Source organism: Eucyclogobius newberryi, unplaced genomic scaffold (assembly GCF_026437365.1).
Source record: "Eucyclogobius newberryi isolate DKJ021-1_F unplaced genomic scaffold, fEucNew1.0.hap1 SCAF_11, whole genome shotgun sequence".
NCBI lineage: Eukaryota > Metazoa > Chordata > Actinopteri > Gobiiformes > Gobiidae > Eucyclogobius > Eucyclogobius newberryi.
The window spans coordinates 28,806,704-28,822,415 of NW_027315735.1; the positions used below are offsets into that span (position 1 = coordinate 28,806,704).

At 39.7% G+C, this 15,712-nt stretch overlaps 1 protein-coding gene across 1 annotated transcript; it reads right to left on the bottom strand.

Annotated features, from left to right (window-relative positions):
• Positions 1 to 8,885: 8,885 nt before the first annotated feature.
• eif4ebp3l (eukaryotic translation initiation factor 4E binding protein 3, like) lies at positions 8,886 to 13,271 on the bottom strand. The gene is made up of 3 exons (XM_072439840.1): positions 12,886 to 13,271; positions 10,010 to 10,183; positions 8,886 to 9,398 (listed from the first exon to the last, which is right to left on the bottom strand). Exons 1-3 carry the CDS (start codon positions 13,016 to 13,018, stop codon positions 9,370 to 9,372), a joined length of 336 nt encoding a protein of 111 aa, XP_072295941.1. The 5' UTR covers positions 13,019 to 13,271; the 3' UTR covers positions 8,886 to 9,369.
• Positions 13,272 to 15,712: the final 2,441 nt, after the last annotated feature.

Sequence of the window (15,712 nt, forward strand, 5' to 3'; positions counted from 1 at the left end):
GTGGACATTTTGTGTGACTTTTTAATTAGCGCCTGGTGGGTCGGTTGTTATGAGGACTGAATGTAAAGAACGCCTGTAGTGACACTAGAGCTACTATGAATGCCTTTGGGGATAATAGCCCGTATTACATAGAGGGCAGTATGTTCTCTCTAGCTATAATGTTGTATTTATATTCATTCCAACACCTGTAATGCATGCCTTTATTTTTGACATAGTTTATTTCACCATTATTATTCGTTGTTTTATGTTGCATCACATCGCCGAAACAGATTCCAAGTTTGTGAATTTTCTTCACTTGATTAAATGTATTTTAATTATTCTTGTTTATTTATAACCAGAAATAATGCATACATGTTGAAATGCAGGGGGGGAATAATTGGCTTAAGTGTAAAAGCAGTGTTTCCCAACATGTTTATACTACTACAATCCATGTTTGAATAATTGTATTTAATACAATTTATAGAGTATAAACCTATTGCCTGTGCTGATCTATAAAGCATTGAATAGCATATTAAATATAGTTACTGCAATATGTTAATGGAAACACCACAAGCATAAAGTAGCCTATTTGTATAACCAATTTTGTGTTCAGCTTGTTTTGAGACTATGGCAAAGATTAGACAATGGGGAACCACCCTAGTCTCCATTATTTATGGTAAACACGGCTTATATGCATTTCTGCTCATCACATCTCATAATTCCCCCATAGGTGGTGGAAGAGGAAAGAAACAATTAACGTTTCTCAAGAAAGGTTATAATAATTGTATTTGTCCAGTAGCTCAAAGCCTTAATGAACTAATTTCATATATCATATTTGGATTGAGGAGGTCGCAGAAGATGGCCTTGTAGGTTGATTCCTGTCTGCTCGCTTTGTGTTTTGGCAACATTCAGTGCATCATGGTTCGTGTGCACACGTCACTGGCCTACATCCAACTCTGTCAATATGTTTACTCTTTTTATGTGACGCCACCGAGTCCAAGTACCCTAATAAACACTTATAGAGGGACAAAGTTTACCCTCGTTTATCCTTTCACTTATCATAAGAGCACATAAACTTTCTGCACTGTCCCTTTGCCCAGCGCCTGATATTCAAGGTGAGAAACATCATCTGCGTTATGTTTAATGTGGGACTAAAACATACCCAAACAGCAAAGGTGCACTGTGTTGCAGTTTGTACTGCTTGTCTCCATGGAGATGTTACAGCGCTGTGTAGTTGACTAAAGTTATTTTTGGTTTGACTAAAGACAAATGCATAAATTAATTGTAAAAATGGGGCAAGGTGTAGCACTATTAAAGCGCTCAAAATGATTATGATCTCACACAAACATTACTTTGAAGTACTGGTAAACAGCAACCGTGATTAAACTTTGATTGACTCACTCCACGCCTTTAAGTAAAAATAATTAGTTGAGTAATAAAAAGACACCTTCTATCAATCAAGTGATTACTCAACTACATCCCTTTTGGCTTCATATTTACTCATCTTATAAAATGCATTCAAAAACCTTCAATAACATGCAGTCTTTTTTTTTTAATTAACGACAAAGGATTTACATAACAACAGTAAAATCACAAAAACAAACAACAAATTCCCCTCCCCCCGTCTCACATTCACACAAAAAACTCAAATTAAAATAAATCTGAAAACAAAACCAGTATTTCCAATGTGTTTTAGTGATCACATATGTGTTTTTTTTTTAAATAAATCTGATTTTTAATGTATCAATCTTAATCTTATTTTTTTTAAAGTATTATTATTTGTATTACGTTGTTTTATGTAATTATTGTTTCATATATAATATCATAAATTATCAGATATATACATTTTCATTCATCTTTTTAGTTAATTATCTAACGCAGTTATTTTTATTCTATTTTTATTTAGAAAAGTTTATAGTATTGCTGTTTATTATTATTATTATTATCATTATCATTATTATTATCATTATAACATGCATTCTTACTGTCTCCTCTCCATAGATCTGACCTGTAACATACTGTAGCACACTGTGGCATATTCTCTGATGCATAATCAGAGAAGTTGCACAGTCGTATAGTCAGGATATAAATACATAGGATAGAGTCAGGATATAAATACATAGGATAGAGTCAGGATATAAATACATAAGGAGTACAGTGGAAAGACTGGACGAGTGACTTTAAAATTTCGTCAGGTCACAGTGCTGACACATGCACAATGTTTACAACGGCAGAGACGCTAAACCTCGGACGCTAACTCTTGTGGCAGTGGCATTTTTTGTGCATGTAAAGCTGCCAGTTACGTTATAATCAAACACACGACGTAAAAGAGGCGTCCTTCATGTTGTAGTGTGGAAAAAGAGTCATAAACAGATTAGCTGGGGTTAAGTACACGTTATCATTGTTGAAGAGCGATGGAAAACTATCGGCACCTGAGGGTTTAAAGGTGAAGAGATGTGTTTGTTTGTTTGTTTGTTTGTTTGTTTGTTTGTTTGTTCTTTAGTCTTGGCATTTGCGTCGCACATGATTGACAATATTGGGGTACGTAAGTTGTTGTCTGTCTGAAAATTTTGAATTCCAGAACAAGTTTGCAAGCGATCCAATAATAATTCACATTTACACAGTCATTGTACACGGTGTGCAATAACAATAACCAGTCTTATGTCTTATTTACATTCGATTTTTGACCATTTAATACAACTAGAGCTATTAGTGCAGAAGGAATGTTGGTTGAAATCTGTGCATGACGATAAGAACAAGCCTTTTTTGTGTCTGCCTCATGCGAGATAGAACTGGAGAGCGACGTTGGGCAATCGACTCACAGCGATCAAGTCCTCCGGCTGTTGTCAAAACAAGTATCAAAGTATCAATACCCATCGGAAACGAATCGATATCGAAAGCGGTATCACAACTAGAGCTAAAAAAAAATTGCTTTGGAATTATTTTTGATCTATTCATGGCTTTCAGTGTCCTGCTTTGTGTTATTTTGAGGACTTTTGCCCATTCAAAAGACATAATAATTAGTTTTGAATTGTTAGTTGCTATGGTAACACCACTCTGTATCGGTATCTGTTTGTACTGTGATTTAAATGCATTGTTTGGGTGGTGCACTTTGAATTACTTTGTGTACAAATTGCTTTTCCTTGTTGACACATTCCGCAGACAATGTAAAACATGATCATGAGTTGTTGGGGGGTTTTTTGTACGTGAGACAAACCAAATGCATTTCTCTTTGGCCCCTGGGTCCCTGGGCCCCCTCCCCGCTGTAATGGATGTGACCAGACAGGCCAAGTGTTTGCGTGTCTGTTTACAGCGTCACCCAGGAAATTCAGCCTCAGCCGGTGCCATCAACGACTGCGGGCACAAAAATAGACTTTCGGTCCAACTGCACCCAGGGGCAACAGCGGTGCTGGGGGGGGGGGGGGGGGGGGGGGGGGGGAGGCTGGTCATCTGACTGGAAGTTGTTTACAGTGCTTAAGACGAACTATGCCAAATACCAACATGGAACAACATGTATTCTGCCGTTATGCAAGAGGCTGTTATCGCTTCGCTGTATCCTCGTTATAAAGGGGTAATTACTGACACTACTCACTACTACAACAACTAATAAACATATAAAGTATGTTTCACCTGTTTGGCCCACTATTCCGTGCCACTTAATGATATTGATATCAAATTAAGTCAATTAAGTAAGTTTAGTTCCAAACATTTCTTTTTTGAAAACTTGAATTTTACATGTAATGAAAATAGTTCCTCTATTTCATAATATAGTATAATGAAAGATTCAAGTCTGTCTGAAATTTGAAGTTTGTGGCATTTAAAGAGTTAAAAAGTTAAAGTTGTTATGAAGGGTTAAAGTTTTGTAAGTGGACATTTACGTTCTTAGGGTCCTGCCTACTTTGTTGAAATTGGTAGCTGTGTTTCAGACCACATGACCCTGACCTGTGGAGTGCCCCAAGGGTCAGTCCTGGGACCACTTCTTTTCAACCTCTACATGCTGCCGTTGGGTCAGTTGATACGCAGTGAAAATGTGTCCTATCACAATTATGCAGACGACAATCAGATCTATGTTTCACTATCGGCAGGTGACTATGGACCAGTAGATTCACTCTGTCACTGCATCCAACAGATCAGCGTGTGGATGCAAAACAACTTTCTCCAGCTGAACTCAGACAAAACTGAAATAATCGTTTTTGGCCCACAGAAACATAGAGAAAGTGTTAGCGGTCAAATCCAGAGTCTCGCTCTAAAACCTACAAACCAAATTAGAAATCTGGGGGTAATAATAGACTCAGACTTGAACTTTAATAGCCACGTCAAATCAATAACATCAGCAGCTTTTTACCATCTAAAAAACATTGCCAAAATCAAAAATATAGTGTCAAAACCAGATTTAGAGAGACTTATCCATGCGTTTGTCTCCAGTAGATTAGACTACTGTAACGGCCTGCTCACTGGCCTCTCCAAACGAGTTGTAAAACAGCTGCAGTACATCCAGAACGCTGCTGCTCGGGTCCTGACTAGAACCAGGAAGTATGATCACATTAGTCCTGTTCTCAGGTCTCTGCACTGGCTCCTGTGGCTCAGAGAAGAGACTTTAAAGCAGCTCTGCTTGTGTACAAGTCTCTCCATGGCCTAGCACCAAAGTACATCTTGGACATGTTAGTGCCATATGAACCATCTCAGACTCTGAGGACCTCAGGGACCGGCCTCCTGCTGGTGCCAGAGTCAGGACAAAACATGGGGAATCTGCGTTTCAGTTTTATGCAGCTAAAATCTGGAACAGTCTTCCTGAAGATGTGAGACAGGCTTCTACTCTGACTATGTTCAAATCTAAGCTAAAAACTGTTTTGTTTAGCTGCGCATATGACTGAAGGGATTTTTTCTTTGCACTCTTCTCTTTTGTTTGTGATTTTATTAGTTTAGAAAATCAGTTGGATTGATAATTTTTAATTTAGTTAATTTTATTGTATTTCTGTAATTTCTTTGTGATTTGAATGCATTTTTCCTGCTGTTTGAAGCACTTTGAATTGCCTTGTGTATGAAATGTGCTCTACAAATAAACTTGCCTTGCCTTGCCTTACTTACATGCTGAGTGGGAGACTTGAGTCTTTTTAATTGAGAGGTCAACAGCTAATCCTCAGTCACTAAAGCTTGTGGGTTGGAGAGTTCAGAGGTTGGACATTTTTATTTGTAGTATCCAATTTGTTGTTTTATGTTGGAAGTGATCAAAAGTAATTCCTCTTTGTGTTCAGGACATTTATAGAACAAAGGCGTGTGTGTGTGTGTGTGTGTGTAGTGTGTGTGTGTGTGTGTGTGTGTGTGTAGCGTGTGTGTAGTGTGTGTGTAGTGTGTGTGTGTGTGTGTGTGTGTGTGTGTAGTGTGTGTGTAGTGTGTGTGTGTGTAGTGTGTGTGTAGTGTGTGTGTGTGTGTAGTGTAGTGTGTGTGTGTGTGTGTGTGTGTGTGTGTAGTGTGTGTGTGTGTGTGTGTGTGTGTGTGTAGTGTGTGTGTAGTGTGTGTGTGTGTGTGTGTGTGTGTGTAGTGTGTGTGTAGTGTGTGTGTGTGTGTGTGTGTGTGTGTAGTGTGTGTGTAGTGTGTGTGTGTGTGTGTGTGTAGTGTGTGTGTAGTGTGTGTGTGTGTGTGTGTGTAGTGTGTGTGTAGTGTGTGTGTGTGTGTGTGTGTGTGTAGTGTGTGTGTGTGTGTGTGTGTGTGTGGTGTGTGTGTGGTGTGTGTGTGTAGTGTGTGTGTGTGTGTGTAGTGTGTGTGTGTGTGTGTGTGTGTGTGTGTGTGTGTGTGTGGAGGAGGAGTGGGATGTGGGAATTTATGTATGAAAAGTGCTTCTTAAATACATTTTGATTGATTGATAGTTTAAAATACATATCTTTTACTCTTTCTAACTTTGCTGCAAGGTGATGGATTTTGATACAGCAGTAATTACAATTTACATCTCAAGTTACTCTAAAGGCAAGTTGTTGCTTTTTATTAAAATATAATATTGATACGAGCCTCAAAGAACAGTTAAGCGCACATGAATATTCTGCTTGTGAAACACCAACATGAACAAGGACATGGATGTGTGTAATACTACAATTATTTACATTCATGTATTACATCCTTGTCTAGTAGACAAAATCATACTTACTGAATGATAAAGCATTTCACACGGCGTTGAAGTTTTTCTTTTCGGAGCATATGTTACATTAAGATAAGATAAGATAAGCCTTTATTTGTCCCACAATGGGGAAATTCCGCAGTTGCAACACAAAGTAGGTACTGAAGTAAACAACAAAGAGCAGATAACTTATAAAAAAACTTTATTATATCAGGTTGACTAAAACACCAGACTAAAACTCTCCCAATTCAAACTAAATTGGTTGAGTTGGTTTGTTTAGTTTCACAGTTATTTTTGGGCCTGACAACAAGCTCTGCAAAGAGGAAAATCACATTTCAAATCCCGCCTAGATATTCTTTAATACATAAAAGGAGGAGTGAAGCTGTTGGAGGTTTGGACTGAGAGACAGAAGAGCGTTGGGTTTTTCAAATCTGAAGCTAATTTAATCCAAAATTAGATTCAGGGACTTGTAATAAAGTAAACAAATTTAGCCAGAAATTGGCCCTGAGTCTTCCCAGAATGATTGATTTGACTTAAAATAAGTGGGTTATAGCTTTCTTTTTATATTTTGCATTCTCAGGGGGCTGATAGTCATCGGCTGGTTGAAAAAAATTAATAAACGCAAACAGCAAATGTAAGGGTTTCTTAACCAAATAATCCAGACAGTCTCCATGTGTGAGCTTCTCTACTTCAGGCTTGTATTACATTTAAATGATGTTAAGCTCGTATGTTCTGGTTTGTTTTTACTTAGACCTATAGGTATGCATTATACAGAGCTTAACCTGTCTGTTGTTTGCAAACATGCTTTGGCTTTACTGACCCATTTAGCGGCCATATGTTATGTGAAATGTGTGTCACTCATAAGTTTGTCAGAAGAACCCCTCAGTACATGCACTCTGACACTGTGTTGGCGGCTTTGGCATGTCGTATCATAAAGACAAAAGAGGCACTGGGCTGGGGAGGTTTTGAACTGATCCAAAGGTGGACAGTGGCTGCTTTACCTCACAAGAAATCTATATCATTTAACGAAACAATAATGAGTCGCTGGTTTGAGTTTGTTTGTGAGGAGTCGGATTTGCGAAATGTCTGTTTCTTATCTTGGATCCTGGCTCCTGTGGCAATCACCCATAAATGTAAATGTGTGCATTCTAGCTTTGGAAACATGTGGTTTAGGGAAAAATCAAATAAAAAAATAAAAACTTGCACATATTAGGTACAATTTGCAGGTAACCGAGTTTATTTATTCCTAAACTAACATAATTTGCATTTACAGATACAGTCTATCTTCCAACTGCTTGAAGTTCTGTCACAGTAAAGTGAAAAAAAAAAGAATAAATCAAAGTCAGACCAAGCTTTTCATCTACATCAAAGCCGTAAATCTGAGCCAGAATCAATACGACACATCAGATTGTGCTCAGCGGTCAATACTGACTCGGAAACAGACACGTTCCTGATAATCTTATGAGGGAAGCCCGCAGCAGCGTCCAGCGTGTTCACCTGCCAACGCTTTCTCAGTATTTGAACAGGTCAAGTTTGAACAGGTCATCTGTATCGGCGAGTGCGTTTGACTCAAAAATGTGTCTATATCTATTCTAACAAGTCTCTGCTGATCATAAGTGCAGGGTTGTTGGCCAAAAGGTGTGAGATGCACCTGATTGAGACTCTTCAGATGACAACACAATCGTTTGAAATTGATTTTAAAACGTTTTTGTAAAGGTTCAATTCAACCTTAAAAAGTAGATCTAATTATTTGTGGCTTTATACGTGGCTTTAAAATGGACACTATTAGGCCTAAAAATGTGTTAAGTTTTTATAAATCATGTGCAATACTGTGCAATAGTGTGAAATTTCAATCATCCCTGGTGTCCATATAGCAGCCACTTACTGTAAATAAGAGTGTGTATTCCACTTGTTGCGACTCTGGAATTTTGACACTTTTGTGGGACAAATATAGGCTCTCTTATCTTATTTTCTCACACCTTTGACAACTATACATCATGTCCCTTCCAGCGCTGTACATTAATCTACATGTATTCTGTGTGTAAAGTATGCAAAGTCATTCCCACTGAGGAATGTCGTCCCGGGAAACTGAGCAGCTGAGCAGACTGACCTACATCACATTAACTTTGACCTGCTTAGAACTCCCTTATTCCACGCGGCAGACACACTTTTCTGAGTCAGGTTTCACAAGTCAAATCTTGGCCAAATTTAAGACCTTATTAATGCAAAAAGCTTGGCACATTCAGGATGCATGAGCGGCTGGGTCCAAGTGGAGCAGGTGTCGGGCCCAACCCACATAGTTTGAGCGGGTGAAGTGTCTGGCCTCGTGCAGCAGCTGTCCTCTGGTCTTTCTGCTAAAGCGTGGACCTGGAGAGCGCTCAGTCCCATGTATATGAGTGTAGTATAGTAGTCTAGTGTGCAGTTTCCATTTGAGTCGTCTATGGCAGCAGCCCCACACAGTAAAGTATTTAGTAAAGTATGTATGCCTATGTGGTCTTATGCTGGTTCTGATATAAACCAAGATCTTAACAAAATTATTAAGAAAAGGCCGACAGGGTCAGCTTCTGCTTCTGGGCCAGCCGAGTGTGCCAGTCTGTACCTTCTCTAATGCATGAAACATACTTTTGATTAGACTCTTGTGTAACTCATTTACAGAGCTGGGTTTCTGTGGCCACATGCCTTTCTGTTACACAAGGTGCAACAGATTAAGCTCCTGGCAGAAATGAAGCAAATGCACTGTAAACATACTTCCTGTACAATATATGGAACAAGATCAATAACATGACACAGACCGTGGCTGATGGAATAATGTTTATTTGAAATTATTCACATCCAACAAAACAAACCATTGAAAACAGCTCATGCTGATTCCTGCAGGCCCTGAACCCCTCACAGCCAGAGACTGTTGACCTTCCACAACAAGCTTTCCAGAGAGGAAAGTCAAACTTAGCATACCTTACATGTTCTAATGCAATTACCCCAGATCCCAACTTAAAAAACAGGTTATAACAATTTCACTATATACAAAAGATAAAAAAATGAAATCAAAATGGACTTTTCCCAAATCCTGCAACACTGAAGTAAGTGAGCAACCAATCAACTTAGTTAATGCAATTTATTTGCTAAATACACCTTAGGGTCCAAAACACCCCATGTTTCATCATTTGGTTCCTCACAAAAGCTTTTGTATTAAAAAAGTGAAAAAGCTTTACATGTAATAATGGTCCAAATGACCAAGGAGGCGTCGTGTAACTCTCCACAGGAGGTAATACCGACGCTCAGATGTCCATCTCGAACTGGCTGTCATCTGAAAAGAACAGAGATAAGGACATACAGTTAGACACACCCTCCAAAAGGACTGGACCTAAAGACAGAGGAACAAGCTCAGGGCGTTCCTCAAACTGTTTACCAAGTAGAGTCAATAAAGCTTGGCTGCCCCCAGTGAACATGTGACCTCTGGGCTCATTGTCACTCACTGGGGCCTTTTCAACAACCGTCATCCTGATCAACAGGTCCAAGACTTGACAAATAATGTTTCAACAAACACCAGAAACGTCAGGACTGTAAGAATGTCGAAAGCTTTTGAGTGTTAGTTGCGGTTTGTCAGTCGAGCTGCTCTAAACAGTGATTTCTGCCCCACAGGCCTCGAGCTCAACACTGAACAACTGCTGCTGCTGCTGCAGTCGTAGGTCAGCAGATCAGACCAGCCCTCTGCACCTGCTGCATTAGCACAAGCTGAACAAAAGGGACGCAAGCACATGCACTGTCAGGTCAAATAACATATAAGCAACCAATAATAACAGATATAAGTTCATCATTTCTCGCTACAACATAAATATTACTAAGCTTGATTCTTACATGATGAATCGAGCAAAATGTAATACTAACAATTGCAACTCTGAAGCGATCCATATTCACCTGCAATCTCTTTCTCTTCCTCGTCCTCCTCTTTGAGCTCCTGCAGTTTGCCCAAGGGGTGCGTGGCGGGCACCGTGACCCCCGGGATCTGAGGTAGACAGCACGGAGGGGTCCGGGCAATGGGCGAGTTTCGACAGTCCAACAGGAACTTCCTGTCGTAGATGATGCGCGTACCTGAAAGCAAAACAACAGAGTTTGTGTCAGAATGTAGATTTTGCTTTCAGATTTCCTTTGAAGGTTTACTTTTTTCTAAATTAGCCTCAATTATTCGCATCGTTTTGTAATTTAGTCCACTAGTCAGCAATTATTTATTTTTATTCCTTCCTTTTTCAACCAAACTAAAAGGTTGAAATATGGTGACTGAAAGTTTCTAGATGGTTTATCCTTTTCACACTTTGATTTAATGATATTACGGTCAGTTTTTGAAAAATCCTCTGACGCAAACTAGCTCAACAAGCTCCGATTGAAGTTAAAATGATCAAGTAAAACCCTTGATCCACTGTGTCCTTTAACTTCCTGGGGAGTCTTGAATCTTTACAGTCTATAGCACAAGAATGTCTATGGGCCGGGGTCAGGAAAGGAGGGAGGTGCAGCTGCGGCGACTTCTTGGAAAGCAGAGCATTTTTGCTGAATGCAGGCGGAAGATTGGAGCCACATGTTTTGGTTGTTTTACAGAGCCAACATAGAGCTGAACCACTTTCGGATTTCTTCTTTTGCAAATGTCAGGGAATTAACAGTATCAGATTCGGTATCAGATGTTCGAAGTGCATATCCTGTAGCAAAATATATTGAAAAAAGACTGACATCGGAACTGCAAAACGACAAGAATCACATGCCTTTCTAAACCCGTTTGTCTAGGTCTAAACTAAAGTTACAGCAGTTTTTCTAGAATAGGTTGTCGTTTTGTTACATTATGTTATGTATTACTATATAACTAATATAGTCTTTGTGATTTGCAAATTGCGACCAGTGACCATTCAAATTGCAATTTATAGTTGATTCTGATCATCTCGCAGCCCGAGTTAACGCCAAACTTCAGGCGAGTTTGCATAAATTACATCTCAAGTGTAGGGTTTTTAAAGCATAGGCGTGTTTGGTGGTTATGTCACAAGTCCAAACTCTATATAAACACCTGGGACAACCACATCACACATCAGCTGAGTGCGACTTGTCATTAAAAAAAAACGCACCCAGCCTCATAAACACTGTTGTGATAACGCAGGACGTCGCTGCAGCAGGGAGCGGTCTGTCCCACTTCTTAAAAGATGAAGTTTGAATCGTTTTATTAAATGGAAAACATGTTATGTAACGTCCCGGAGAAGCAGCGTATCCCGGACAAAGGGGTACGTGCGAGGGCGGCGGCAGCGTGGAAGTGGGGCATGGAAAGGGGGCAGGAATGCAAGTGTAAGCTGCCATTGACTGCAACGTATGCACGACCTATTCTTGGGTTTTAAGTTTCCTCTTGTAGGCGCGATTTTGAAGATTTCTGACCATTAAAAGACACATTTTGTTTTGGCAAGTGTCCCAGTCCTTCATTTGAAACCTGTAATTTCAAAGTCAAAGTCATCTGAACATTATCTTTGCCCTTTGTCATAAGAATAGTTGTGTTTTGAAGCTTCCGTGTCCATGTGCCTGATCAATAAAGTTTGTTCAAGTGTGAAACTGAAAGCCATGTTTACACACCTAACTTCACCCCATCAGCAAATTGGTACAAAAACACTTTCTTACTTCCCCCTTGTGCTGCATGTGTCAATCATAACTTGTACATTATGTTCCTGAATGCTGCACACAACTCTGCAGGGATTGGTCAGTGCGTGCAGCCAGACTCCTGTACGGGCCAATCACGTCACAGTAGGAGCATGTTACCTCGTCCCAACTCTGTAAAACTCATGGTCACAAGATCAAACTTCTGCTGTTGTCGACTTGAAGCTTATTGCATCATGTCAAGTAAAGTGTAAATGCATTCACGGCAGGCCTACGTGTTATTTACCATTGTGCCGTTTGTGCATTATACTTTACTCACAATTGTTCTTATTATTATTATTATACTTTACAGACAACAACAATAGTCAACTATTAAATAATCCTATATTGATCATCGTTCATGTTATTTGGACTAATACAAACTCTAAAACACACCCCAACAGACATTTATAACAAAGACATTATTATTAAATATAAACATCAAAAAAGATTATTCTCTACTTAGAAGATTTCAGCTACTATAATTTCAACCTGTATTAGGCTAAAAAGCATATTTAAATAAAAACTCAAAGTATAACAATCATAATAATCATAATAATAATAATAATAATAATAATAATAATAATAGTTTGCCTGATCGACTCCTAAACCAATAGTTGTTGCAGCACTATTATGTTCACATAAGCTGCTGTGTTACGAAAGTTAAAGGCCATGCACATATTTGGACTATTTTTAGACAATCTGAACTACTGCTGCTTATTGTTAGTTGAACAAAAGTCTATTTACTTTGCAGACAGGCTCCAGAGTTGTTGACAACATGAGGCCTCCTGCTGCACTCAACGCATTTGTGCAGTGCATTCGAGTTTGCAGGGCAAGCGTTCAATTAAGCCAATCACTTTGAAACTTGTGCATGTTTGTTTTGTTCAGTTAAGGCCTTCAGGCTTCCAGCTAAACTCAATAACAAGGAATTATTGTAAAAAGGAGGAGTGGATCAATCTAGCATGCAACTTTAGCAATCTCTGTTGTCATTACTGGCAAAGTAGACCAGATAATCGTTTGTATTCACGAGCCCTGGGGATTTTCCACGCTTGACAGTGTTGATCGTTAGCTACAGGCAGTTTGCATAATCACAGCCAGTATTATTATTGTAGACGTGCACGAGGCGTCTTTACCTCCGGGCGTGGTGGAGAAGAGCGTGCCCCCGGGGGTCTGGCTGTAGCAGTCGGGCAGCTGGGACCAGTCCTTCAGGGTGAGCACGCGGGTCGGGATCGGGACGCTCTTCACTTGGTCCCCGGCTGTGGACATGGCGGTGGTCGGTGGTGGTGGTGGAGGTGCTACTACTTCTACTACTGCGTCTTACTGCTGCTGCTGCTGCTGCTGCTGCTACTGCTGCTGTGCACGGAAAAGCACGATCAATGCGAGGCAGTTGTCTTCTTTCTCCGAACTGGCTCTGTTTGTAGATGGATTAGCGCAGGGACTAATGACTTTATGACTCGCTGACTTAAGTTGCGTTCGAGATCCGGGTTCCACAGCAGACGCAGGCTCGCTGACATGTGCTGCTGCTGCTGGGTTTGTTGCAGCTCGCGATGTTTTTGTGCCTTTGCGAGAGACACGTGGGACAAGGGTGAGGAGTGCAGCTCGGTGCGGTTGTTTTTGTCCACTGGACCGATGGGCGGGCGGTGTTTACCTCTGCGTCACCTCCTCTGCCTCGAACGCGGCCAGACCTGTTGTCACAGTTGCACAAAACAAGCGCTCACAGAGCTGTCTTTGCCGTGCCGCGACAATGCCGCCCCCTGCAGGCTGTCTTTACAACTGACGTCATGCACGTTTCACACGCACAGCTCGTGTTTGGCTTTTGATACTTTTACTTTTTTATGTGTATTTGGATTTTATTTTCAGAATTCAATATTGAAAAAAACATAATGAGTTGGTGTTTGAAAATACAGAAATCAGAATTAATAAGAATACCAGGATTTGTTGTTGTTGTTGCGACTGGCAGCAGTCAACTGAAAGGTGCATTTACCGCCACCTAGTAGAAAAAGCTTCAGTTGTAGTCATCTGGACTCAGTTTGAAAAAATAGACGTTTCGACTCTCATCCAAGAGTCATTGTCAATAAAAGAATTTAGATCGAGAACTCCGATATTAATACTGTTCTGTGGTAAGACCCACCCATTGGGAGGAGCCTTCCTGAAGTAGAAAGAGTTGTTTGTTTCAACAGAAACTTCCCCCTTGTATCTACCGAGCTAGCCTATTCAGAATCTTAATGGGCTATTAGAATCCTCTTTGTCTTTGTGAGACCCTGGCTCAACCACCCTGAGTACCTGATTAGCATCTAAATGTCCTGGTCCTGGTCCTCTACCTTTCCAGGGGTTCAGTAACCCATTATAAATAACAGGAAGATTAAACCTTAGCCCTCCATTTCTGTTTAAAGAAGGTCTTTCTTTTTTAACAAAAATAGCTTCCTTGACTCCTCTTTCAAACCATCTTTTCTCCCTGCTTAAAACCTTCACCTCACCGTCTTCAAACGAGTGATTAGAGGCTTCAAGATGGAGATGCACGGCACTCTGAGGTCCTGAACTTGTATTTCTTCTGTGCTGAAAAAGCCTCTTGTGTAGAGGCTGTTTTGTCTCACCTATGTACCGTTCTTTACAGCTTTCTTCACTGCATTGGATCGAATAAACTACATTGCTCTGTTTTTGAGTCGGCAACTTGTCCTTAGGGTGAACCAGTTTTTGTCTTAAAGTGTTTCCTGGTTTAAAATAAACAGGGACTTCGTGTTGTCTAAAAATTCTCTGCAGTTTTTCCGACAGGCCAGACACATAAGGGATAGAAACACCCTTCCTTCTCTGTTCAGTTTCCCTTTTGTCCTGCTTCTTGGTTCTCTTCACTCTGTTGAGAGCCCAAGCGGGGTAACCACAGGCTGAGAGGGCATTTCGGACATGTTTTTCCTCTTTCTTCTTGCCCTCTGAGCTGGTGGGCACACCTTGAGCTCTGTGTTGTAAGGTTCTGACTCAGTGTGTTTTGTGCTGCCACCATCTGGCTATTTTGCACCATTGCAAAGGCAAAATAGCGTGTGCAAATAGTGTAGCCAATGCTACTTCCTTAATATATAAATAATAATTTAAATTCATTTAAAAAATCTGTATTAAAAATATCTAACAGTTGTATCTGGCATCATTGTTTGACTACCAGAATAAGCACCACCACTTTTCCATCTTGCTCATTTATGAGAAAACTTGCCCAAATTGTTACTCTTATATATTTCCTCAAAATTATCTAATTACAATGCACAGTAATAGTCCAACAGGTCTTGTAAATGTTTTGAAATGCAACGACACACAATTATCTAAACTATAGATATTGTTGTTTTTGTCACTGTTTTAAATTACTTATCATATACTCAAATCCAAATGGAAAACTTGTAACTCAAATGTGTATGAATCATCACTAATAACAATAGAGAAAATGACTCTCATTACACATACACACAGTAAGTTGGGCTTCAAATGTAAAGGTTTGCCATGTGCCATTGACAAACACGTGTCAGTCCCTTCAAACACAAAAGACTGTGATCCTTTTACAAGTGGTGATAATCAATGTGAATGATTTGGGAAAGCAGTTTAATGGAGAATAAGTTCTTTAAATATTCAGATGTCAATAGTTAATGTGGCTCTATAGCTTTTTTCCACAAGCGCCACAGACTACATGACAATTAAGTGACTCATTCAAAAGTTGACGTAGGTTTGGCTCACACCCTTTAATACGACTGGGAACACAAGTTTTAGGTAATTATAACATCAAAATCTTCTTTGTTATTTAAGTTATTATAGGTATTTATAACATCAACATGTTTGTTAATTAAGTTATTATAGCAGAACTTTTCCAATCCTACAGTAAAAATGAAAGAATTTGTCATTTGGGACCATTAATTAGGTCTATCAAGAATCTGAGGGATTGATTTGTAGTTAGTACACGCCTGATCTAGGCTAATATCTTTC

Excerpts from the sequence above, each read along its gene's own strand:
- eif4ebp3l (XM_072439840.1), bottom strand. The coding sequence starts at position 13,018 with ATGTCCACAGCCGGGGACCAAGTGAAGAGCGTCCCGATCCCGACCCGC. Across the intron at positions 10,184-12,885 it reads CTTCTCCACCACGCCCGGAG|GTACGCGCATCATCTACGAC; the intron begins GTAAAGACGCCT and ends TTTTGCTTTCAG. Across the intron at positions 9,399-10,009 it reads GGAAGAGAAAGAGATTGCAG|ATGACAGCCAGTTCGAGATG; the intron begins GTGAATATGGAT and ends TGTTCTTTTCAG.